Source organism: Ursus americanus, chromosome 1 (assembly GCF_024610735.1).
Source record: "Ursus americanus isolate L20-20 chromosome 1, mUrsAme1.1.p, whole genome shotgun sequence".
NCBI classification, from domain to species: Eukaryota; Metazoa; Chordata; class Mammalia; order Carnivora; family Ursidae; genus Ursus; species Ursus americanus.
Genome location: NC_142127.1, coordinates 89,155,934 through 89,180,738, shown reverse-complemented (window position 1 = coordinate 89,180,738; position 24,805 = coordinate 89,155,934). Strand labels below are relative to the sequence as shown.

At 56.4% G+C, this 24,805-nt stretch overlaps 1 protein-coding gene across 2 annotated transcripts; it reads right to left on the bottom strand.

Annotated features, from left to right (window-relative positions):
• Nucleotides 1–573: 573 nt before the first annotated feature.
• Nucleotides 574–23,946, bottom strand: VIL1 (villin 1). Of its 2 annotated transcripts, XM_087863424.1 has the most exons (21): nt 23,874–23,918; nt 21,713–21,797; nt 18,389–18,474; nt 18,016–18,090; nt 17,091–17,287; nt 15,691–15,799; nt 15,430–15,540; nt 13,771–13,973; nt 13,592–13,670; nt 13,322–13,420; nt 12,508–12,661; nt 11,861–11,961; nt 11,635–11,772; nt 10,919–11,077; nt 9,726–9,905; nt 9,080–9,225; nt 8,208–8,352; nt 7,539–7,727; nt 6,063–6,131; nt 4,846–4,986; nt 574–807 (listed from the first exon to the last, which is right to left on the bottom strand). In XM_087863424.1, exons 2-21 carry the CDS (start codon nt 21,738–21,740, stop codon nt 694–696), a joined length of 2,523 nt encoding a protein of 840 aa, XP_087719550.1. In that variant the 5' UTR covers nt 21,741–21,797; nt 23,874–23,918; the 3' UTR covers nt 574–693. The 2 variants fall into 2 exon arrangements, with proteins under 2 accessions (XP_087719550.1, XP_045633575.1); XM_045777619.2 differs by lacking the exon at nt 21,713–21,797 and having other exon boundaries at nt 23,874–23,946.
• Between the last annotated feature and the right edge of the window lie 859 nt (nt 23,947–24,805).

Below are 24,805 nucleotides of genomic sequence, written 5' to 3'. Positions count from 1 at the left end.
AGGCAGCACCGAGTTCTTGTTTTCACTGGAGGAGCCCGGGAAGCTTGGCAGAGGTCCTGGATAACAGTTTGTAAACTCGGCCTTGGCCTTAGCTAATTAAGCTCATCCTTTGCCTCATTAGTACCAGACAGGGGTGAAATGACCTCCATTCTAGACCCAGTGGCTATGCTGCTCTCGCCGGGGACCGGTTGGTGTCGTGAAACTTCCTCACAGGGCCTTTTCCCAGGCCATTCAACTCTTGCAAAGAAGGAGTGCCCTTTAACTTCTCGCCTAAGTCAGCGAGGAAAGTATGTGAAAAGGAAAAGCCATTACTCTGGGAAAATATGAAACTGCAAAAGGCTTCAGCCCACTCTCCATGGATAAAAATTGGTCGCAGGAGAGGAAAACCTAGGGATGGCTCCTCAGAATTCGAATGTTCTGTGGAGTGTTTGCTCTTCTAAGAAGGGAAAGCTCTAGAACAGGATGGTTAAAAGTGACATTAACACCCCTGGATCGAAACAATGCGACCACCTTCTGAAGAGCTGAAATTGGGACCACAGTCTCCTTACGGAGGTACCATTCTGGAAGAATAGGTAGGTTGCCCACAGGTAAAATTTCACTTCAATTAGTATAGGACTAATAAACCAGTCATGAAAACAATGAGACAGTGAGCAAGGTAGGGAACTGCTCTCCAACCACAGCCACTCCTGCTTCTCAAAACAGGCCTTTTTCTTTCTTGAGGTTTTGTTGCTTCCATCGAGGGAGGGCAGAGAAGGCAGTGGGTGTCATCCCCAAGGCCTTGGTGAAATCCTCGATGGACAGGTGCTCCTAGAAAGGAGAGAGGAACCAGAGGGCAACGGTCACGTTCTTCCCCGGGGTTTACTTGGCTGAGTCCTATAGGTGTGTCGTAACAGGCACATGAAGAGCCACGACAGGTCATGGCGGGAGAACCCGGACAGAGATGGGGAGGAGCCAGGTGGCATGTTGAGGTCTAAGAAGCGTGATCCCTGAATCTGGAATGTGATCAACGTGAAGTAGACTGAGCCCCTGTTGACAAGTGCACCTAGCTCTGAAATAAGAATTGGGACATTGGACTTGGCTAGGGAATTTGCTAAGAGAATGTCTTAGTTTTCCTCTTTCTAAAATGGGAGAAAAATCTTCAAGGCCAATTTTTCCTTCTTTGTAATGCTTTTATGGGGATGAAAATAATATTACACATGAAAGGGGAGTGGAAACAAGGTATCTTGATCATCTGTCTTAGTAAACAGTGAACCTAAGCTAGAGGATCCTTGTTCCTGTAAGTCCGGCCCACAGAGTAAGCACATGAGCCACAGAACGGAATCCACCCAGCTCTGAATATGAGACGCCGCTGCTGTTACCACAGGAGGCCCAGCTCTGCTAGCAAAAGCCATGACCCTTGCAAGGCGCTCGCCTCCTGGGCCCTACCTTGCTGGGGACCAAGTGAGCAGGCTGGCCGGCCCAGCGCGACGGGCCCGGCAAGCCGCAGTCTCGCGCACAGGTACGGCTGTGGCACTTGCAAAAACCCCTGGCTGTTCTGAACGGGGAACGAAATATTTGGATGACTCACTCATACCGGCTTCTCCCATCCTATGAATGATCTAGAAGTTTGGATAGCACAATTCTACTTTTTTACTCTTGGCTTAGAGATCATGACTGAGAGACTGCTTTCTAAGCCAGGGGTATTATCTTTCTCCATATGATGAGGGGATTGCCTGAAATGACCTTTGCTCCCTCCTAACAGAATATAATAGTGATGCCGCTTAAGGCAAGCCAGGTACCCTCAAGGCAGTCACGTGAGAACCCCAAACTGAAGCGGCTATAAAATGGCATCTCCCAGCCTTCGTCTCTGCCCCCTAGCACCAAGAAGGGGACGGGGTGGGAAGAGCCATGGGTTTTTTTTTCAGTGTGACCCCCCCCCCCCACTCCAGGAGAGTGTTTTATCCACTCCTGCAAAGAGCCCTTAACTGAACAGCGCGGACAGCATCTGTAGGTGGGATTCAAGCTCGGGTGGGTCTGATGCCTCAAGTTCTCTAACCTGTCTTTAGGTTTGCCTCCTCCGCCCCAACGTTCTCTCCTCAAGTCCCCGAGAGCCCTGCCCACTCCCCCAGGCAGGGAAGAAGACAGGAAAGGTGAGTGGTTTGGGCATCAGTGCATGGGGAAGAGCTGCCTGCCCCAAACTGCTTTGGAGCAAACCCCCGCCCCAGGTCCCTCACAGCCGTGGCTGCAGGTGCCGTCCCTGGCCCCAGCCAGGCTGGCTCCACAGCTTGGCTGAGACTTCTGGACTCTGACCCCCAGGGCAGATAGCAGGAACTGCCCATCCCAGTGGACTTGTATCTTTCCACTAGTCCTACTCTTGGACTCTGTGGTCCTGCCAGCCGATTACTGGCCTCACCCATACCCACATCCGCCTCTCCGTGGTTTACTCATTTGTACTCAAACACTTAGATTATCCTCTTGCTACTGCCTGCAGCCAGACCAACCACCCCACTGTTCCTTGTCACTGGCTCCCCTTCCGAGTTTGGAGGAGCCAGAGAGGCCTGAAGACCTCTCCTACTCTCCCCACTGAACATTGACCTACAGCTCTCACAAGAAGGTGCTGGAGCACCCGGGTGGTGCAGTCGGTTAAGCGTCCGACTCTTGGTTTCAGCTCAGGTCATGATCTCAGGGTCTGGAGATCAAGCCCCATGCATTGGGCTTCTGTCTCAGAGAGGACCCCCTTGGGATTCTCCCTCCCTCGCCCTTCGCCCCTCCCCTGCCCCTCGCACATACACTTGCTCTCACTCTCAAATAAATAAATCTTAAAAAAAAAAAAAGTCAGCAATAGACAACTGATTGTGTAGAGTGTGTCTACATGGTAGGGTTGTCTTGATTCTGTTTGTCCCATTCAGAATTCACCACCCATTCAGCCTCCTATCGGTCTCCTGGGTCAGAAACACTGGCTGCCCCTCCTTTTAGAAATACTTCATGCCACATGATATGACAGTAGCAGCAGGACTCCAAAGACCTGGTTCTTGCTCTGACTCGGGGCTAAGTAGCTATGTCAAGTCACTTCCCCTCTCTCCAGTTTTCTCAGCCCCTTACATTTACAGAGCACTTTCTATGTACCAGGTGCTGGGCAAATAATATTCATAGCATCACTGTTACAAAAAATATGTTGGGATCATCCCAGTATTCCAGTGAGGACACAGATAGGTAGATCTGGGAGAGAAGGCTTGAACATGGTCTCCAAGGTGAAGGGCAGCGTGCAAATGCTCTGGGAACAATACCCTTGAACACATATTGGGCCCAAACCCCTAACAGACTTGGAGAGATCAGGCATCTTTCTTCTGTAGATTCCTTAATTCATTCACAAGACGCCTTTATGGTTTATTATAACCAGAGTACTTTGTCTCTTGATACCCCCATCAAGCCAGTTTTGCCATCCATTTTGGGTCTTCCTATAGTGGGAATGAGTATTGGAAATGTATTTGTAACAAGCTCTCTTCTTGTCATACTCTGTCCCCACGAGTGACCCTGTGCACTGGTGGGTCTCTGGCCTGGGGGGTCTCAGAAGAGTCTGCCCACCAACCCGGCGTGCCTCAGCCCGGATGTCCCCGGATGTCCCTGGCTGCCTCGAACGGCATGGCTACCGCCAAACTCACGGGGATCCCCTTCTAAGCTCAGTCTGATGCAGGGTTTTTTTTTTTTTGTTTATGTCAGAAAATGACACAATTGCCTCCCTCGACAACCTCACACCCGTCATCCCGTAATTACCAAGTGTCATCGACTTTACCTCCTAAAATTTCTCTAAACCACCTCCTTCCCTCCACTTCCCCAGGCACCACCTATCCGGGCTCCCATCCACCACTCGGCCTGCCTCTGGCTGCTGCTTTTGCCACTTTCCAGTCCCTTTACTGAGTAGCTATAGTGATCTTTTTTTTTTCTTTAAGGTTTTATTTTGGGGGCCCCTGGCTGGCTCCGTCAGTGGAGCATGCGACTCTTGATCCCAGGGTTGTGAGTTTGAGTCCCACGTTGGGTGCAGAGATTACTTTTAAGAAGTTTAAAAATCTTTAAAAAAATAAAGATTTTATTTTTAAGCAATCCCTGTACCCAACGTGGGGCTCGAACTCACAACCCCAAGATCAAGAGTCACACGTTCTGCCAACGGAGCCAGCCAAGTGCCCCTGTAGTGATCTCTTAAAAGCATAAACCTGACTGCTGCTCCCACCACTCCCCTGCTTCAACCATAATGGCTCCTGTCCACTTTCAGGACAGACACCTCATTCCCTAACGGGGCGTAGCAGGCACTGCTCAGTTAGGCCCCCAGCCCCTCAGCCTACTGCCCCCCCCCCTCCATGCACCACAGCCACGCTGGCCGCTGTGCTCATTTCCTGCCTCTGGGCCTCATGCATGCTGTTCCCTTTTCCAGGAATAGTCCATTTTGCCTGAATAAGTCCTGTTCACCTTTCAGAAGGAAATCTCTAAGTCAGGTTCCTTTTTGGAAGACTCTTCGTGGCCCCTGTAGTTCACCTTTGTGGCGCTTATCATCACCGAAATTAAACCATAATGTAATCAGGGTCCTTTGAACCCTCTGTCCCTGCTGAGATGTCACCTCACGTAAAGGCGGAGAGCAGGTCTGTTTTGTTCAGCAGGGCAGCCCCAGCACCTAATCACCTGCAGGGCGCAATCTGGGGGGTCAGTCCCCACATTTATGACCCTCTTTCTCTTATCTGTCATGAAACTGTCATCAGTAAATTCCTTTAGCCTTGCCTTATCTACCTGTGCCTTCCTGCCTGAGCCATCAGTCCAGCAGTCCAGCAGACGGCCCCCCAGCTCCCTTCATCCTCCCCCTCGAGTCTGACCTACCTCCTTCCTGCTGGGGTCCACACCCTCAGGGAGCTCCTCCGCAGGCTTGTTCACCAACTGCTCCAGGGGAAAGACGGGTAGAGGCCCAGAAATGAGGTTGCTGTTCGCATTGAACTTGTCCGGTGTAGGGCTGGTGATCTCCTAGGGAAAAGAAGGAAACTACCGGTTCATTCTGCTTTGTGGCTACTTCCCAGGTTGCCTTTGTCTCCGGGGTCCACATTGGTTCTAGAGTATCTCCTTCGAGAAGCCTTCCATGACCACCCCCTACCCATCCGCCTGCCCATACACACACTCCCCATAAGAACACAGCACCTGATTGGACCTGTGAACTAAAACTTGGTGGTTTGTACCCAGCCGAAGCCATTGGGTCCAAAATGATTATTTTGTTCTATGACTTAAGAACTTCTCCATGGCACAGATCTTCTAAGTCCGCCTTGGATATTTATGACCCTCTTTCTCTTATCTGTCATGAAACTGTCACCAGTAAATTCCTTTAGCCTTGCCCTAACTATCCATGCCTTCCTGCCTGAGCCATCAGTCCACCAACAAGGGTTTATTGAGCGCGCGGTACTCAGCCTGCGGGTGGGGCCGACGAGCCGGCCTTATCTGCTGCTTACCCCAGCAGCTTGTGAAATCGCTCTGGTGTTCTGGACACATTTCTACAGAGTCTGCTTGGTCCTGCCTCACCTGCAAGGCTGTGAACTTCTTGAAGGAAAGGTTTTGCTTTCAGGTTTCCATAACCCCGGGCCAAAGGGCTCAGTGAGGTTTATTCACTAACTGAGTCTGCAGTTTGCACCTGGAGAAAGAACCCCAGGGGTGACCACAGCAGATGAATCATTGTTTCTTGAAGTGGAGACCGCAGACTAACTCTATCAAATCACCTGGCTCTGCATTTAAAAAAGGCATATTCCCAGGGGCTCATCCCAATTCCACGAACAAGAATTCGGGGGAGTGAGTGGGACTTTGGGACCTGTGTTTTAACCAGCCGTCCCCACCTTGCTCCTGGCTCCCCTCACCCAGACTTTCATGCATGATCAGACTCAGACATGGAGGAGGGAAAACAGCTGGTGGCCTTGAAGTTCAACAGGGAGAAGCACTTCCATGAGCAGCGGGAGCACGTGGTGGAAAGGAAAGCCCAGGACCCTGCTCTCTATTCTGGAGTTTTCTCAGCTCCCATGGGGCTGACCGTAGTCAGCCAGCCCCTGCATGCTACTCACCGCAGTGATCTGGCTCCAGTCCCCAGAGTTTCCGAGCTCCGCCTTCAGATCCTCATAGGATTTGGTGTTCTGCACATAAAGCCAATAACAAGTGAGACCTGGCTCTCAACAGAGGACATGGAAGAATGTTTCCCTTTGGCGGGTTGAAAGAAGGCTGGCTTAAGGCCTGGGGATGGGAAGGGGAAGAGGGGGCTCAGGTAGGGGCTGGGGAGGGACCCTGAAAAAGGAGGCTAGATGGGGAGGGTGGGCACCCAAGGGACTGATGGTCAGGAAAGGCCCTGCTCAGCCCCACGTGGGGATGGAGGCCGCCCTCAGAGGCAGTGTGAGCAGCAACGTGCAGTCTTGAGAGGCCACCCACACTGTGGAGGCTCTGGGGAACACCCGGGAGGGGTGCTGGAAAACCGGGGCCTCCTCCCAGAGCCTGGAGGGGAACCCTGCTGCAGAAGGATGAAGGGAGTCCAAGGGACCCTGGCCCCACGAGGAGCGGCTTCTCCATACGCCCAGGGCCTGGCCCCAAGCAGGTGCTGATGCCGGACAGAGCAGTCAGCGCGGCCTGGAGGGAGGGAAGGGCCACCAGAGCTGTGGCCCTGAGACCCCGAGACGAATCTAAGAAGTTCTGGCATCTAGGTCCGCAGGCTTGAGGTTTGTGTGATCTGCCCTCAGGACTAAACTCAGCCCTGAACGAATGCTTTCAAAACATGTATTTGAGGAAATTAAGATCTATTTCCCTAAACTCATCTGTTGTACAACTTTCGTGCACCCAAAGCCACCAGGCCCTAACCTTCCTCCTTCCTGCAGAACATTTGCACGGGCTTCCGTTTTGAGGACCTGCCCTCTGCTTCTGTCTGGGGCCAGTTCAGGAAAGTCCTGTGGAAGTCTGACTCCCTGTCCCTCGGGTAAGGACCCCAGGTGTGGCCCATTTTGCTTAGAAGTGGGTGCCAGGAAGACGTTTGTCTGTCCTTTAGAACTGACGTGTATCATTTTCATCCGGCTTGAGGAGCCAACAACACTGTCCTGGGGAAGTTTCTAGAATGACGGAAATGTTCTTCTCTGCGCTGTCCAACCTGGGAGCCACTAGCCACGGATGGCTACGGAGCACTTAGCTTGGGGCTTGTGAGAAATCGAATCTTTAATTTCATTTAACTTCAGTTACTTTAAGTTCAAGTGGTCAGTACAGCTCTTGGCAAGAAGGTCCAACAGCTCTGAGCTCCATTGGTACACAAACAAGGCAGGGTCACGAGCCTGGGTGCTTGATAGACTCCCTTCCCTCTCCCTCACCAGGGGGCTTCATGGGCTTACCCAGTCTGACTTTTTATTCGAGGCCCTCTCCAACCTCTTTAAAAATATATCACTGGTCATCTATCACAACGAATAGAAAAGCCTGGGGGTCTGCCCTGCCCTCGGGCTGTGCCGTGAGTGGCCTCCTGGAGAAGGTCGTGCTGGGCTGTAAGGATAGTGGGGGGCTGGCCCACTCACACTCCACTTGAAGGGATCCCATGCCAGGAACCAGCCTGTGAAGGTGGGGGGCTCATGTCCCTGCTTCACCACAATGATGGGGGTCTCGGGGTCACGGCCGCTGGGGTGGGTCTTGAGGTATTCCTGTGCCGTGATGGCCGCGGCTTTCTTCTCCTCCTCGTTGGCGTGCTTCCCGATCCAGAAGAAGACCTGCGCAGAATCCAGAGTTTAGGCCGGGCTTCCCGTCCTCCCTGGCCCACCGGGCTCCACCTGGGTTCAGCCAGGCTCCGACGCCTGACAGTGGAGCTGGGTGACCTCGGGCAGGCCCCATCTCGTCTGGACTTTGCATCTGGGAGATGAAGAGCTTGGACAGATGTCCTCTGCTCGGAGATTCTGCCAGTGTGGGACCCCCGGCCTCTCCCAAGCCGTAGACCCTCAAAAACACGCTTCTGCCTTGTGAAAGAAACTGGGGCTTTGGGAAAACACATGCTGTCCCGCAGCCCCTTGGGGGCACGGTCCTCCCTACCCACCTCCTTCTTCCTTAGGCTTTTGCTGTTCATAATACCACCCCCAGGAAGAATGAATGAGGGAGGCAAGAAAATGTCAAAAATTACCTGTCCATAAAGTCACTATTTCTTGGCCCTGGGGCTTGAGCTGGTGGGAAGGTAGGGCCCCGGGCCTCAATCCTACCTGGTCCCAGACATCGAGCAGGAACACATCGTCCTCTTCCAAGTCATCCTGATTGAAGTCAGGGATTTCTGTGGCCAGGAAGCGCCCGGTCTGGTTGGAACATTCGAAGAGCCGGGGGGCGATGGCCAGGGTTTCCTCCTGCAATCTGCAGGATGCGGAGAAAATTGTTTCGGCAAGAAGGTGTGAGGAAGGAAGAATGGAGGACACAGGACTCCGACGCGGAAAGCCCTGCTTCTAGGAAAATGCTCTTTTTTCTGATCAGATGAAAAGCGCCCCCCTCCGCGCAAGACTCTGAGAGCGCTCGGGAGGGAGAAATCCCCACTGCCCTTCCAGGCCCTGCATTCCAGAGGCTCTTCGGCAAGCCCAGGCCCGTTGGGAAGTTCTGCTATGTTCGTTCTAGGCCTCCCCCTGCCACTGCAGAAATGCCCTTTCACTTCTGAACGGGGGAATAGCTGACCATGGGTGTTCTTTAGAAAAACCATTGGAAAGAGTGTTTACAGCTGGGGCCTCTCAGCATCCAGGTCCTGTGTCAGGACTAAAGGGCAGGGTTCTGGCAGCTTCTTCCCCAAGGGCAAGCCCTGCTGCTCTCCTTGAGTTCCTTCCTGCTGCCCGTGAACTCCATTTGCCAAGAACCCCCCCTGCCCACCGCCGCCCCAGGTCCCAGGCTTGCTAGCACACACACAGCCCCTGTGCTCAAGGAGCTCTGAGGGCCCAGTGGGCGGCCCCTTCTTTCTTCATCTTGTAGCCCTGGGGACCTGGTACACAGGGTCCTCAGTCCATGCTTGCTGCAGACTCTGGGCCAGGGACTGGAGGTGCTGGGAGGCTCCCCAGCCTCAGAAGGTGAGCTGGAGGCAGAGGGACCCCATACCTACCTCTTGGAGCTGGCATAGGGAGCCTTTCCACCCAGGGCTACCCAGAAGCTGGCCGGCTCCTGCCCTTCCACCACCACTTGCTTCTCCGTCCGGGAGATGGTGTCTGCAACCATCTTGGCCATCTCCCGTTCGTCCCCGCTACAGCCCTGGGGAAAGGGGGATCAGCTGTGTTGGGGGAGACCATCTCTACTGCCACACCTCCCCCCACCCTTCCACCACGTTTACTGGCCCAGAGCTCCTGGGTCCAAAGGGGCCCCTCCTGCCTGGATCGGGACCCCATGCACACCCGTCCTCTGTCCTGGACACTTCAAAGAACGGCAGAGGGGACAGGAGTCTGCACCCCCCCTTACGGGGCAAGAGAAGGAATCCAAGAGCCTGAGATCAGTGGAGAGGCAGAGGCAGGTACGGGGACAGTGAGAGAGAGCCCCAGACACAAAGACAGACCAACACTGGGACAGACAGAGACAAGCCAAATGAGAAAGACTGAACCAGGCGCAGAGCAGAGAACGTGAGGGCAGAGGGAGACCGGCTAGGGGCAGCTAGGGGAAACGAGCCCGAAAGAACCTACTGGCTGGAGGCTCCCCTGAGGCCTGGGGACCCCTAAGAGCCACTTGGGGAGGGGGAGGCCCCCGGCCCCTGCCCATACCTTCCCGCACCACAGGTAGCAGCAGGACTGGGTCTTAAGAATGAAGACGTCATTGGAGTTGAGGGAGCTGGCCCGGGCTTGGACCTCAAAGGCCTTGGTGTTGTTGGAGCTGGTTCCCTGGACCTGGAACAGCCGTGTGGAGGGCACCGGCTCCACGCTGTTGGCCCGGGAGGTACCTCCCTGCAGCATGTGGGGAGAAGGCAGAGAGAGAGAGAGAGAGGTGGGAGCAACTTAATACAGACGATGGAAGATTCTCAAGAGGGGCACAGAGAACAGAGCAGAAGAGAGGCTGGGGTGGGGTCCGCCCGCCCCCAGGTCCTCTAAAACATCATCACCAGACTAGCCTTTCCAAAGCATTGCTTTGGTCATGGCACTCCCCCGCTCAGAAATCTTCAATGACTCCCCTCTGCTTATAGACTAGAACCAGCTCAGCCCAGCCTTTGAAGGCCCCACAGGCCCTTCCAGACTCACTCTGCTCTCTCCAGACCCTCCCATTAAGCTTCTCCCTGTTCTGCGTGGATCCCCTCTTCTGGGCCTTTGTCCTTGCTGTGTCCCTGCACAGCATACCCTCATGTTACCTCTGCTGAGCGTCTGGACTCTGACCCTGATGTCAAGAGCCCCTCCAAACCCCCCCTCCAGCACGAACTCCCTGCCTGCCCCAGTATTCGAGCTCCTTGGTGAATGGTGAATGCGGGTCTGGATTTAAGCACACAGTGCCCCGCTCGGGCTGTGAGTTCACCGCTCTGGCAACAAGACCGGCAACGGGGACGCGCGGCCTTCTCCAGCCCCGGCGCCGGCAGAGGGCTGCAGGCTTCACGGGCGCTGGATTAACAGCTGGTTGCTGAAATGTCTATTCCATTATGATGGAAGGCACCGGGGCGTTTGGCCAGGCTCACCACGTGCTCAAATCTAGCCCAAAGACCCGCCTTTCTCATGCACAGGCCCTGGGGGGATGGGTGTAGAGAGAAACGTGACCTGCCCACGCTGTGCACTCATTCCGTGTTCTTCAAGCACAGAATGCTGGTTTCTATTGCCGGTTCCACATGGGTGACGGGGTCTCACACAGTCCTCTCCTACGAAGGACGCGCTTCACCCCCAGGCCCACCCCCCCCCAGGTCCCCTTCCCCCATCTCCTGATGCCCACCCCGCGGCAATTGTGGGTCCTGCCAGGCGCCGCGGGCCAGCAGCCACACCTGGTAGACCACCATTCGTCCCTTGAAGATGGCCATGAGGTGCGGTGGCTCCTTGCCCATCGGGACCCGGATCTGGACTGGTTCGTCGTTGTACTTCTGGTCCAGGATGACGGCTTGGTAGGCAGAAGCTGCTATCTCATCCTGGGTGGCCTGGCTACCCTGGGGACAAGCACGATAGAAGTGGGGGGAAGGCGGTGGGCCCCAGTTCTGAGCCCATCCCCGGCCGCAGCAACAACTCCATCCCCGATTCTCACCTGGCCCCAAACCCCACTGTCTGCCCCACCAAACACTGCTCTGGACACAGCTCAAACCCAATGTGACCCAGACCCGTTCTGATCCCAGACCCACACCTAAAACTTTTCCGGCCCCCGGTCAATCAATCCTAGCTCACCTGCTACCCTGTCCTTGACCCCAGACCTCCTCTCCTTACTCAGGGGGACGCCATGGCTACCATACTACTATCCCCAGCACCGAAACATCTCCCTGCACACTCACATCTGGACCTAAAAACCCACGGTGCTTTGAGCAGTTGAAGGGAATGTTCTGGAAGCCATGGAAATTGGAAGAGAGACTCCAAGAACACAGAGAAGGGGCAAGGGTTGTGAATGGGGGTACCCTGTGCCAGTGGGATCTCATAGCCAAAGCAGTCCCAGGATGGAAAAGGGGTGAGCTGCCCATCACCAGAGGTATTCAACTCAAGGGAGGGGGGTGCTGACCTGCCAAATGTAGAGCAGGTAGTGCTTCTTCTCGCCGATGAGGTAGGTGTAAAGCAGCAGGTAGCAGTCGCCCCCGTAGAAGTGGCCTAGCCACTTGGAATCCACCGGCACCAGCTCCAGGTCCTCAATGCGCCACACCTGGGGCCAGTACGAGGCTGGTGTGAGGGCCAGGACAGGTGCCGCCGACCCCGCCCTACCCAGCCCCGGCCTCCCACCCTCCCCATACCTGCACCTCCCCACTCCCGTCGTCCACCATCTTCTGCTGGGCAGCGACTTGAGGCTGCACGTGCATGGACGTGGCATCAAACTTCACCTGCTCCACTTTGGCTGGAGAGGGGAGGGGAAGCAGGACACCAGCTGTCACAAGCTGAGGTCCCCCAGGTCCTCACAACAGCCCTGAATGACAGCTACAATTCTCAGATCCATTTTACAGATGGGGAAGCCGAGGCTAGAGAGATCGGATGGCTTACCCAAGGTCACAGACCTAGAGAGTGGCAGTTTTAACGCAAAACCCTATCTCCCACCCCAAGCCTCCCAGAGGAGCCAGGAGACGGACAACCCTTTTATCCTCCTCCAGGGGCCTGGCACTGAGCTTGCCTTCAGCAAACATTGTCTGGTGAGACACTGATGCTGTCTGGTTTCCAGGGAGACAACCCCATTCCAAAGCAAAGACAGGTGCTTCTCAGCTCCCTTTGTGGGACAGCTCAGTTTACCTATGTTCCCTCGTGTCCCCGCCCTACCGGGGGAGCCCAGAGCCAGGGGAAAAGAGCACATGGAAGAGGCGTGTCTGGGAAGGAGGACAGGAGGCAGGTGCAGGTGTCTTCCTAGCCCCACGCCGGCTCCTGACCCCACCATGCCTCGGCCGGTCCTCACCCACAGAGCCCAAGGTGTGGGTTTTGCCCAGGCCTGAAGTCCGATTGGGAAGCGTCCACTTCTGGAAGAGCTGCTGAAAGACAGCTGACTCGGCCCCATCGTTCTGCACCTCCACCTGCGTGCTCGGCGGGTACTGCTTCGCTTTGATAAAGTTCTGGGAAGAGAAAGGGGTGGCTGGGTCTGTGTCCCTCTCCTAAGCCCCGCAGTCCCCCGATGCCAGCCGCAGGCTGGCTCGAACCCCAACCAGACACAACCACAAACCTACCCCTGCTCCCAAGCCCAAATTTGAACCCAACCCCAGTCCCAGTGCTGACCCCAAAGCTAAGCCCTGCTCTGACCCCAACCCCAAAACCCAATGAGATCCCAAACTTGGCCTTACCTCAATTCTAGCCCCAATTACCAGCTGCTGTCTCCAACGTTGAACCCAACCCCCATTCTAAGGCTGACCCCAAGCCAGCTAGGGTTACTGACTCTAGCCCTGATAAGGACCCCAAACTCTGACTTGGCCCCAGCCCCCCAGCTGACCCAATCCCCTCTTGCAGGAAGGCCAGCCTCCATTTCTCCCTCCTTTCTCTGAACCGAGCTTGAGGTGGGAGCTCACATCCTGAGGAGGCCCCCAGGTTGCCTGGTGCCTGGCCCCTGGCATGCAGAGAACCCCCCAAGGCAGCTACGGAACTGACCCTCAGCACCCCCGGCTGGCTCAGGCCCAGAGCTTTCCAAGGCCTCTGCCTGGTGCTACACCTGGTCTGACCCCACTTCCCTCTTCCTGCTGCGTCTGTTTCTCTCCCCTCCCCTCCCTGACCCCCATGCCCACCAGTGCCTGGTTCATGGCTCCCGTCCTCTCCTGGGCGTTGGCATTCTTCCCCTTCCACACGTAGATCTTCAGGCCCCCTTGGTCCAGGATGTAACAGTCCTAGGGGTGGGAGCGAGAGACGCAGTGTGGGAGCCTGAGTGCGGGAGGCGCTGGGCCACGGAGCTGCAGGCACGAAAATGGCTCCAGCCCCTGGCGTTGCTCCCACCTGGGGGAAAGCGGGCAGGTGCAGCAGGATGGGAGCTGGGCCTGGGGGTCTCCACACCCTCTCACCTCGTGACTGAGCAGGTCCTGGGTAAGTGGCCTCGTGGCGACTTCTCTAACCACCAGCTTTCCCTCGGAGTCAGACACGCTGCAGGACAAAGGCACAGCAGGGACAAGGGGGGGGTACCACAGCCCAGCCCCCTGGGGGCCCCCACCCGTGGCCACCAAGAGCCCAGCTGGACACTCACTGGTACAACTTGAGGGCGGCCTTGAGCGCCGGCTCTACCACGGTGTCGGGCACAGCGGCCTTCAGCGACCCCCTCTGACCCAGCACATAGTTCATGATCTCCATCAGCTTCGGGGTCTCCTTCTCGTTCTCCCCGTCCACCACAGCCACGTAAGTTCGCCCACCGCGCTCCTGGTCTCGGATCTCCTTGGCCAGGGTCATGCCCTGCAGGGAGGCCCCGGAGACAGTGAAGGCGGTGGTGGGGGACAGGGCATGTCCGCCACCCCCAGCCGTGCAGGAGAGCCCGGCCCCGCCTCCAGCAGCCCCAGAGGATGAGGCACCTGTCCTGCCTGTACCCCCTTGAGGGACCCAAGTGAACCCCATCGGGGAAGCAGTTTTCTCGTTGGCAGGGGGGCTTTTGGGGTGCACTTGCTGGGCCTTCCATTTTGACATTGACATTTGTGATTTTACTTCACAGTTTTGGACAAAAGTGGAGCCCTGGACATCATAGGGCTCAGTCTCTTTGCCCCAAAGTGAGCTCGCATGTGCATGCGCACACGTACGCACGCGCGTGCGTGTCCTCCAGTGTGCTCACACACATGTGCGTGCACACACGGCGCACTTCCTCACATGCACACACGCACACACACTCACACCCTGGCTCCCCCTCCTCAACCTCCTGGCATTTCGGTCCCCAGCCCCAGTCCCCGGGCTTCTTCCTGGTTCTGTCACCAGCGCAGCTCTCTGCTCTCTTCCCCTCCCCCCAACTTCCAGGAGAACCCATTTTAAGATGCCCCAAACTGACCTCGATTTCCACCCCCTCCCGCCCCAATGTGTTGCTCCTGGTCTTTCCCATTTCGGGAAATGGGACTCCTTCCCTTCCCCGGTGGTGGTTCAAGCATAGCGCCCCTCCCTCCTCGGCCCCATCCGCCCTGCAGGTAAGACCAATGGATCCTCCTTCCTGTCCCAGAGGCCCGGGGAACCTCCTCCCATCCTCACGCAGATGGCCACCGGCTCCCTGCCTCCCCGCAGCCCCTCCACACCCCTTCGCCACCCAGGAGTCAGGACGGCCTTCAGAACTCCTGGGCACCAAGAACAGAACCCAACCCTCTTACACAGCCTTCTGGCCCCAGAACACAACCCGAGAGCGAGAGCGAGACCTCTCTCTTCTCCCAGCTCCCTGTAATCGCCATCCTGTGCCCCCCACCAGCCACTTCTCCCCTGCCTTAAGGCCTTCTCCTTCCCATCCCACCTCCTCCAGAAAGACTTCCCAGAACTCCCAGGGCCGCGTGCCCACCCCTCACTTCTCAGCTACTCTCTTCATGTCTGTCTCTCCCAGCTGGAGGCCAGAGCCAGGGCAGGGCTCTGCCCACTCAGTTCACCCCCGCATCTTGGTTCGGGGTCCACCATGCAGCAGGCACTCGTTAAACCTCAGCGGACGAGCCACGAGAATGCACGCAAAGCCCAACATGCCTACGTCTCCACATACACACGGAGACTCGGCTCCACGTTTGAACACACCGTCCAGGGCGGTCAGCCAGGAGAGGCCTGGGGACCTGGGGGCTGGTTGGGGGGTGGCAGAAGTCTGGCGAGTGTGACTGGCAGGAGAGGGGCGGGTGCGAGGGAGCCGGTGAGGGCAGCGTGGGACTGGGGAGAGGGGTGGGGCGTGGGCAACACTTACCCTGAGTCTCTCCATGCGGTTGCTCTCCGGCCCGTTCCACTGGATGATAATCTTCCCCAGGTCCAGGAGGAAAACATCCCCACGGTTGAAACTCTTCCAAGACATCTCCACCTGGAGCGCCAGCCAGAGGGGAGGTGAGTCTCCACTCAGATACTTGCCACCGTCCACATCTCTTCCCCGCCTCCTCCCTGCCCTCACCCCTCCACCCGGCCTAGGAGGGGAGACAGGACGCCATGCCCCAGGGCCCTGGCCGATGCCCACCTCTCCGGCCACCACGTTCCTCTTGCCCTTGACGTGCAGCAGCCGCTGGACCTCGTAGGAGTTGGTCTCCACGTGCTTCATGCCAGAAGCCACACCCCCCTTCTGGATCCTGAGAAGAGAGGGAGCTGACCCAACTGGAGTGAGAGGGCTGGGAGGTGTGACAGCCTGGGGTGCCCGGCCACCACTGGGCCATCTGAGGGCCGGCTCCCTCAGCTGCCAGCGCTGAGGCACTCGCTCTCAGGGTCATGCAAGTGCAAGGTCAGTCTTCTGCCTGCATGTGTGTGACCTTCCTCAGCCTCCTTAGAGTTTGCACCCTAGATGCCTCACTCCCTGCGCCACATTCCCTGCCCTGCCGAGAGGGCCTGAAAAGAAGGGCGCGTGGTGATGTGGATTTGTGGAAGGACAGGACAGAGCTCCGAGGACAGGGGGCTGCAGGGAAGGGGGGAGGGGAGATTCTATGGACTGAATCGTGTCCCCTACCAAACTCCTATGTTGAAGCCTTAACCGCAGTGTGGTGGTATTTGGAGATGGGGCCTTTGGGAGGGGGTAAAATTCGATAAAGTTTAGATGAGGTCCTGAGGGTGGGGCCCCATGAAGGTTAGTGCCCTTATAGGAAGCAACACCGGACAGCGCGCTCACTCTTCCCCATGGCAGGACACAGTGAGAAGGCGGCCGGCTGCAAGCCAGGAAGTGGGCTCTCGCCAGCAACCAAATCAGCTGGCACCTTGATCTTGGCCTTCCCAACCTCCAGAACTGTGAGAACATTGATTTCTGTTGTTTAAGCTGCTCATTCTATGGTATTTTGTTGAGGCAGCCCAAGCAGACAGGAGAGGGGCCAGTTCAAATGCCCGAAGGGGTGGGCTGGAAGAAGAGCAGCAAGATAAAAGGGAAGGGTGGGGACTGCGGCTCACCAGAGAGCTTCTGGCCTATTGTACTTGGTCAGTCGCAACTTGGCTCCTGACTGTGTGTTTCCATGGGAAAAGCCCGGAGGCCAGAACTTCAGACTTTGCAAGAAAAGCTAGAAATTGGGGTGTTTAGTGTGGAAGTGCTGCTTTAGAGACGGGAAGAACGGTCATCTGCCCATGGGCCGAAGGGAAGGATTGATGTGGGGCCCTGGAAGGCCTCCTTCGGCACCGGCTTTCCAGAACATTTACAAACATGAGGGTTGATTTACAAAAACTCAGGTGCACAGACTTTCACAACGGCCTCTGGGGCAGCTAAAGGGCACGCCGAGGGATAAAAACCAAGGACAGGGCAGCGGCAGAAATGGTCTTCCGGAAGCGGAAAGAAGTTTCCAAAAGCCCATTGTGGGTCTCCCCCCAAGAGGCTCCTTTCCTGGCCCCAGCTCCTCCCCTCCCCGGCCCTGCTCCCCTCCCCAGCGGCAGCACGCCCCTCCGTACACAAGGCCCCGTTTGAAGTAGCCTCGGAAGGCCTCGCTCTCGTTGCCCTGGACCTCGCGGTGCTGGACGGCCCGGCCCTTCAGGAAGTCGTCCATCTGTGTGGTGTAGATGGCGGCCGCCCCTTGCTCGTCCTGGGACGAGGCCTGGCCGATCCAGTAGTGGATGTCATAGGACAGACTGCTGCCCGTCTTGTGGATCTAGAGAGGAGAGGGGACGCACGGTGAGCCCGAGGCCCTGGGCTCCCGTGCCCTCTCCCCACCTCCCTGCTCTGCATGGCTTCGCACACACGTGGGGCCCGGGCAGCAGGTGAGCTTGGGGGGGGTGTGCAGGGAGCGCACCGCACGGGTGGTCAGGAGCCAAGAGTACCGCCCCCGGCCGCCACAGCCTCGGGACACAGGGGGCAAGTGGCTGTCAGAGGCCTGCAAGACGATTTGGTGGTGTGCAAACAAACGTGCAATGTATAGCCACCTTCTGTTTGCGATGTGCAACACCGCCTTCCCCTTATTATGCTAATGATGTGGAGTTATGTTTTTAAATAAATGGCTTTAAATTTGGAAAGCGATTCAGTCAACATAAGGACAAATACAAATGCATTCAATAGTGCGGGATGCGGCAGAACCCGAGAAGGTGAAACGAAGGGGACTACGGATTTCGGAAACGTGGACCTGGGGTAGGTAGGGTGACACCCTGCTGGCTCAGAGCGTCCCCAGGACCACACATTCAGAGAAGTTCACCTGGGGTGGGAGCTCAGCGGGCCGAGGGCAGGGAGAGCCACGAAGGCCGGGCCGTGGGCGCACCCAGCGAATGCTGGCCAGGGCTAAAGCCCGGGCAGCCCCCTCTACTGCCCCCAGCCTCGAGGTTCCTCCCTGATGCCACAGGGGCCTTCGCTGCCAGCTCAGCCCCTCCCGTGCCCGCCCCCACTCACTGCCAGGACGATGTAGCAGTCGCCGTCATAGAAGCTACCAAAGGTGCTGGAAGGAACAGGCACCATCTTCATGGCCTGGGGAGAGGAAGGAGCTCAGAGGGGCTGCCCGGGACCACCCAGAACCCCCAGCTGCCCTGCCTCCCTGACCCCAGGGAGAGCTGGGAGAGGCAGAGAACCAGCAGGAGAGGGCGTGAGGAAGCTGACCCGAAGAATGAATGTGCCGATGGGAGGAGGAAGAGGAGCGGGAGGTCTGAGAAGACAGGAGGGTGGCCGGGGGACAGGCACCAGGGGCTCGCACCCCAGGAGGGCAGGGTAATCTCAGGCGCCTTCCTTCCCTCAGCCCACAAAGCCCCGACACCCTGGCAGGCCTCACCTCGATCCTCCATATCTGCACGCCGGGGGTGGTGATGTTGAGGGAGCCTTTGACTTGGGCGCTCAATTTGGTCATGGTGGGTGAGCCTGGGGGGGGGGGGAGCGAGGACAGAGGAGCTGGGAGTATTTCAGGTGCTGCCCTTCCAGCCCAGCCCCGGAGAGCTCCCCACAGCTCCAGAGGTCAGAGCGCCAGAGGCCAGGGCTCAGGGACTTGGGGAGGTGAGGGCTTGGCAGTCCACCCTGGCCCCTGATTGGCCGAGGGCCCAGCCTCCAGTCTTCCCACCCAGCTGTGATCTTGTCCCTCTCTCGCTCAAACCCCTACCCTGACTCCCTATTACCTAACTAATTAAAGCCCCCACTCTTCAGCTGCCATTCAAGGCCCTTCTTTAGCCCCAAACAATTTTTCTTTTTGAAAAATTTTTATCAAAGCCATGCTGACTGAAAAGAAAAAAAACATACAGGCTTAAAAAAAGGAAAGCAAAAGGGGCGCCTGGGTGGCACAGCGGTTAAGCGTCTGCCTTCGGCTCAGGGCGTGATCCCGGCGTTATGGGATCGAGCCCCACATCAGGCTCCTCTGCTATGAGCCTGCTTCTTCCTCTCCCACTCCCCCTGCTTGTGTTCCCTCTCTTGCTGGCTGTCTCTATCTCTGTCAAATAAATGAATAAAATCTTTAAAAAAAAAAAAGGAAAGCAAAAAATAAGTAAGGGCCCCGAAAAGGGTATTCACCCAGAAGAAAAAAAACAGGTGTTCAAACAAAACTTGTACTTGAAATTCATAGTGGCTCTATTCACAATAACCAAAAGGTAGAAACAACCCAAATGTCCATCAACAAAAGGTGGTGTGTGTGTATACACACACACACACACACACACACACATATGTACCTTCCCACAATGGAATATTATTCAGCCGTAAAAAGGAACCAAGTGCTAATACATGTTGCAACACGAATGACCCTTGAATACATTATGCTTCGTGGAAGAAACTGGACACAAAAGCCATGTGTTGTGTGAGTCCATTTATATGAACTCTCCAGAACAGGCAAACCCATACACGTAGCAAGTGGATCAGCAGCTGTCAGGGGCTGGAGGGAGAGGGAGGAGAGGGCCTACTAGTGGGCCTAGAGCTTCCATTTAGGATGATGAAAAAATCCTGGAACTAGACAGTGGCAATGGTTGTATGGTCGTGAATGTCCTGAACGCCACTGGGCTGTGTCCATTAAAGTGGTTAAAATGGTAAATCTTACGTGTATTTTACCACAGTAGAAAAAGTGTATGCAGCAGTTTCGTGTTCCTTCCTAGTTATTCCCAAACACCCTTCAGCCACGGTTCTGGTGGTGCTGAAGGTCTAGTCCCCACAAGGGCAGGGGCCATGTTTGTTTGCTCAGTACTGAACCCCCAGCATCTAAAACATGTGGGCACTTTGTGGAGTAGATGGATGGGTGGATGGATGGATGGATGGTTGTATGGATGGATGGATGTGTGGACGGTTGTATGGATGGATGGGTGGATGTGTGGACAGTTGTATGGATGGATGGATGGTTGTATGGATGGTTGTATGGATGGATGGATGGATGTGTGGACGGTTGTATGGATGGATGGATGGATGGATGGATGGATGGATGGATGGTTGTATGGATGGATGGGTGGATGGTTGTATGGATGGATGGGTGGATGGATGGTTGTATGGATGGGTGGATGGTTGTATGGATGGATGGATGGGTGGACGGTTGTATGGATGGATGGGTGGATGGATGGTTGTATGGATGGATGGATGGGTGGATGGTTGTATGGATGGATGGATGGGTGGACGGTTGTATGGATGGATGGATGGATGGATGGATGGATGGATGGATGGATGGTTGTATGGATGGATGGATGGATGTGTGGACGGTTGTATGGATGGATGGATGTGTGGACGGTTGTATGGATGGATGGATGGATGGATGGATGGATGGATGGATGGATGGTTGTATGGATGGATGGGTGGATGGTTGTATGGATGGATGGGTGGATGGTTGTATGGATGGATGGATGTGTGGACGGTTGTATGGATGGATGGATGGATGGATGGCTGGCTGGCTGGCTGGATGGATGGATGGATGGGTGGATGGGTCAATGACAGAGTGAACTCTCCCAGTGTGAACCAGCCTCCACCCATTGAGCTGAAAGAAACCCCCCCCCAAGCTTTTTATGATATCTTCTATGGCTCTTTCCGTGTTCAGCTGTAGCTCTGTCCCCTGCTGCAGCTGCTTGTCAGAATCACCTCGGGAGCTTTTAAACAATACCAGTGCTTTGGCGCTGCTCAGGTCTACCCCCAAGGACTCTGATTTAATTAGGCTGGGTGCGGCCCAGGCCTGGGTACTTTATTTTCTGTCTTTTGGTTGTTTTTAAAACTTCCCAGAGAGGGGCGCCTGGGTGGCTCAGTTGGTTAAGTGTGCAGCCTTGGTTTGGGCTCAGGTCATGATCTCAAGGTTGTAAGATGAGCCTATGTCGGGCTCCATGCTCCATGCTCAGCGTGGAGTCTGCTTGAGATTCTCTCTCTCTCTCTCTTTCTCTCTCTCCCCGCCCCCCCCAACCCTCCCACTTGGTTGCTCTCTCTCTAAAATAAATAAATAAAATCTTAAAAACAAAAAACTTCCCAGAGACTCTGATATGAGCCAGGGTGGAGATCAGCTTGTCCCCAGTTACTCTCAACCCTCGTTTCCTGCCTCTCCCTATCAGGCTGGAGGCAACCTCTGTTCCCCATCAAGCCCACCACCCAGCCTGGCACAGCCTGGCACAGGGCTGCCCCCCAAGAAGGCTCCTTGAATGCTCCTTGAATTGATGAACAATGAATGAAAGGTCGTGTGGCCCCGAGGGTCAGGCTTCACGCTCTGACAGCCTGGAACCTCCCTATCTAATCTCTCCTGGCACCTTGACTCTGAGTCACCTCTTGGAACAATGACCTGGCCCTTTACAGCTGGGAAACTCCCTCTTCTGAATCCTGAGGGGCGACCTCTCTCCCCGGCATTCAGGAGTTTGGGTCAAGGTCTCCAGGCCCAGCCTCTGATTAGCGCCCCCTCTGGCAGATCAGAGGACCCTGTCGGGTCACCAGCTCCGTGCTCCTAGGAGCCCCTGGTGCCTGGGCCCTGTCTGATGTCCCTGTGGGCCATGGCCATTCTATGAGGTATTTCTCACCCCACAGCGACCGTGGGTTCCCAGGACCCCGGGGTCAGTAGGACCAGTCTGGGTACAAAAGAAAAAACTGTTTTCCGTGTTATTTCATTTACCACCTTGGCCTATATCCCCCTTTCTCCGAGACAGACTCTTCGACGCTCACTAACCGTAGCCACATGAGTCCCGATTCTTCATCTAGGGATGGGGGGAGGGTCAGGTCAACCAGATGACCTCTAGGGACAGGCTCTGATCCTAGGAGCGAGCAGGAAGAGGAATTGAGGGTAGACAGGAGGATGCGCTTCTTGCCCACCAGACGAGTGGAGATTTGGGGGAGCAGGGACTTGGAAAAGCTGGCACCTTCCCTCCCGAGAGGAAAGTCAGGATTCGGGACCTCCAGCAGCCTGAACCTCCGCTGGGGTAGGGGGCAAGGGGATCCCGAGGAGGGCAGCCCTGAGAGGTGAACTCATACTCCAAGGGTACCCCCACTTGGAGAGTACCCCATACTCTCCAATGGCTCCTGCTCTCACCCTTGTTGGTCCGAGCAGACGCCCCTGCCCCCCACCCCAGGGGGTCCCTCCCCAGAGAGGCTGTCGCTCCTGACCTGGTGGGAGGATTATGGGCTCCTCACTCCCCCATGCCCACAGCAAGGCCCAGGTTTGGATATGCACTGCCTTCTCCCTCAAATGGAGTTCACTGGCTGCCCCCCTCACTCTTGGTCCCCAGTATTCTCTGCCCCCTACTTGAGGAAGGGCACCATTCCTCCCAGACCCCCCCCAAAGTCATCCACCTGTGCAACACCCTGGACCCCTCCCTCTCCTGCCCCTCCGTGCACCTGAATGTCACACCCCTACCTCTCTCTGCTCACTCGCAGCCTTCTAGTGATGCTGGGACTGCTTGCTTGCCCTGACACCCCAGGCTGCTTCTCCCCCTCCCCCCATGTCCTCGCTCCTGCTCTTCCCTTCACCGAATGCTCTCCCCACCTTTCCTCACATGGCTAAAGGTGACATGCTCCCCCAGACTTAGCTTAGCTCTCATTTCTTTCAGGAGACCTTCCCAGAATCCTCCGGCTAGACTGAGGGTAACTCCCCGGGCGCTCCAAGGCATCCTGGACCCATGCCTCTCTTGACCCCCTGACCACCTGGTGATGAGAGGATCTGTTTCTAAGTCTGAGGTCTCCAAGGTCAAGGGCCTAGACAGTTCGTCTGTGTAGCCCCCAGCTCCTAGCACATAGTAAGTTCTCAACCAATATTCACAGACCTTGAAGACAGAGCTGTGGAATGGAAGGGGTGGACTGTGTTGGAGCCCTGGCGGGAGTTAGGGCTCCCGCTCCACCCAGGTCCCACCTTTCCTTGCCTAACTGTCGCCCTGCTGTCTTCAGGGTTCCGGCTTCAGAGACCTGTGGGGTGCTGTCACTGCTCTCAGTCCCTAGTCATGCCATTCTGCGCTAGACAGGGATGTGGCAGGCCCTAAAACCCAGGACACCCTCCTGCTTCCCCAGGCCCATGAGAGCAGGGAGTGAGGACACCCCAGCATCCCAGCCCACAGATTCTGCCCCTCGCAGACCTGGGATGCCTTTGCAGGCTTTCTGGGAAGGGGTGGACCCCATGTCCCAAGACCCTAGTCTGGACTTGGCTCCTACTTCCCCTCCACCCATTTCGGCTACATGGGGCTGGTAAGGCCAAGATGACAGGTCTTGGTGGAGGGGAGATGGGACAGAGGTGCGTGCTTGGGTGGTGGGGCATGGACTGGGGCCGAAAGGGCCCTGCCTGTCACCAGCCTCCTGCCTCTCTCTGCCTTTGCCCATTCAGTTTCTGACGGCTGTTGCTCACACCCTAGGATTCAGGAGCACCAAGGCCCCAGCAGGGCCAGGGAGAATAGCAGCACAAAGAAAGAAACTGTTTCAGATAAAGAACAAATGAGCAAAGAGACGGGGTGGGGTGGGGGGAAGGGGAGGCAAGTGAGGTCAGGGTGACCAACTAGTCCCGGTTCTCCCAGGAGTGTCCAAGTTTTAAATCTCAAAGTCCCGTGTCTCCAGATTCTTCCCATCCAAAGGCAATCGGGATGGTTGACCCCTGAACGGAAGCTAGCGTCAGGTGAGGGTCTGAAAGAGCAGTTGTCTAGAGTGGAGACTGTACAATTCTTTCCTTGGAGGCCCAGGAAGCCACACTGGGCTCCCTGCTCTTTCCAGACACTCCAGAATGCCGAGCCTCTCCCTCACATCTGCTCCAAGGTGCTACAGGAGGCCCTACGCTGCCAGCAAGAAGCAGGGGTCCCTGTCCTGTCGTCTCCCACCGCCTACTGCCCCAGTGTCCCGCAGGGTTGCCTTACCTGTCTGGGGGAGGCGGCTGCCACCTGGGAGGTCTCAGGGAGTTGTGGCAAGCTGGCTGCAGGAGAGCGACCTTTGTCCCCACCCCCCCTCCTCTAGGAACTGCCTTCACCATATAAGGGAAGATAGGGCCCCAGAGAGAGAGAGAGAGAGAGAGAGAGAGAAAGAGAGAATGGGTGAGGGGGTGGGGAGGCAGGTGCCCGCCAGGTCCCTGGGAGCTGGTGGAGCCCAGCGACAGCCTGACAGTCAGAGCCAGCGGGCCCCGCCCTTGGCTGTGTGTGAGAGAGCTCCCAGGGATAGGGTGCATTTCTGCCCAAGGCTCAGGCCCTCATTGCACGTGGACAGCAACGGCCAGGGAAGGCAGGGGAGCCTGGACCCTTCCTCTTACCAGCCCAGATGAGGAGGCTCGGCAGTCCTCCCTTATTCCCAGCGAGAACGGCTCATAGGGCAGGACTTAGGGATGCAGGGCCAGGGGTTCACACTTGCAACCCCTCCAAGATGGAAGGGACCCTGGCACCCTCACGGGTCTTTTCACTGGCATGACACTTGCTCAGAGGGGGCACAGGTGCTCTTCTTGTCCCCCCACCCCCTTCCCAGGCACTGACTCCACCCGGTGTGTTTATTAGCTGCCATAAACCAGTGCCTTTGAACTCTGCCATTGTCTCCCAGAAGCCAAGGCTTCCATTTCCAAGCCCTGATCCTAGGCGGCCCCGCTCATTGATGACCAGAAACCAGTGCAGCCCCTTCAGGGGTGGGTCTTGCTCTGAAGTCAGTCGGCTTTGCCCACAAACCCAGCACCCTGGGCAGCTGCCCCCAATCCTGACCCCTGCAGAAATTCTCCTGTCCACTCTGAACCCTGGTCCGCTGGAGGGCAGGGATGAAGGGGGCGAGCTGAGGGCAGCCCGTCCTCCTGACCACACCTTCCCCAGAGTTC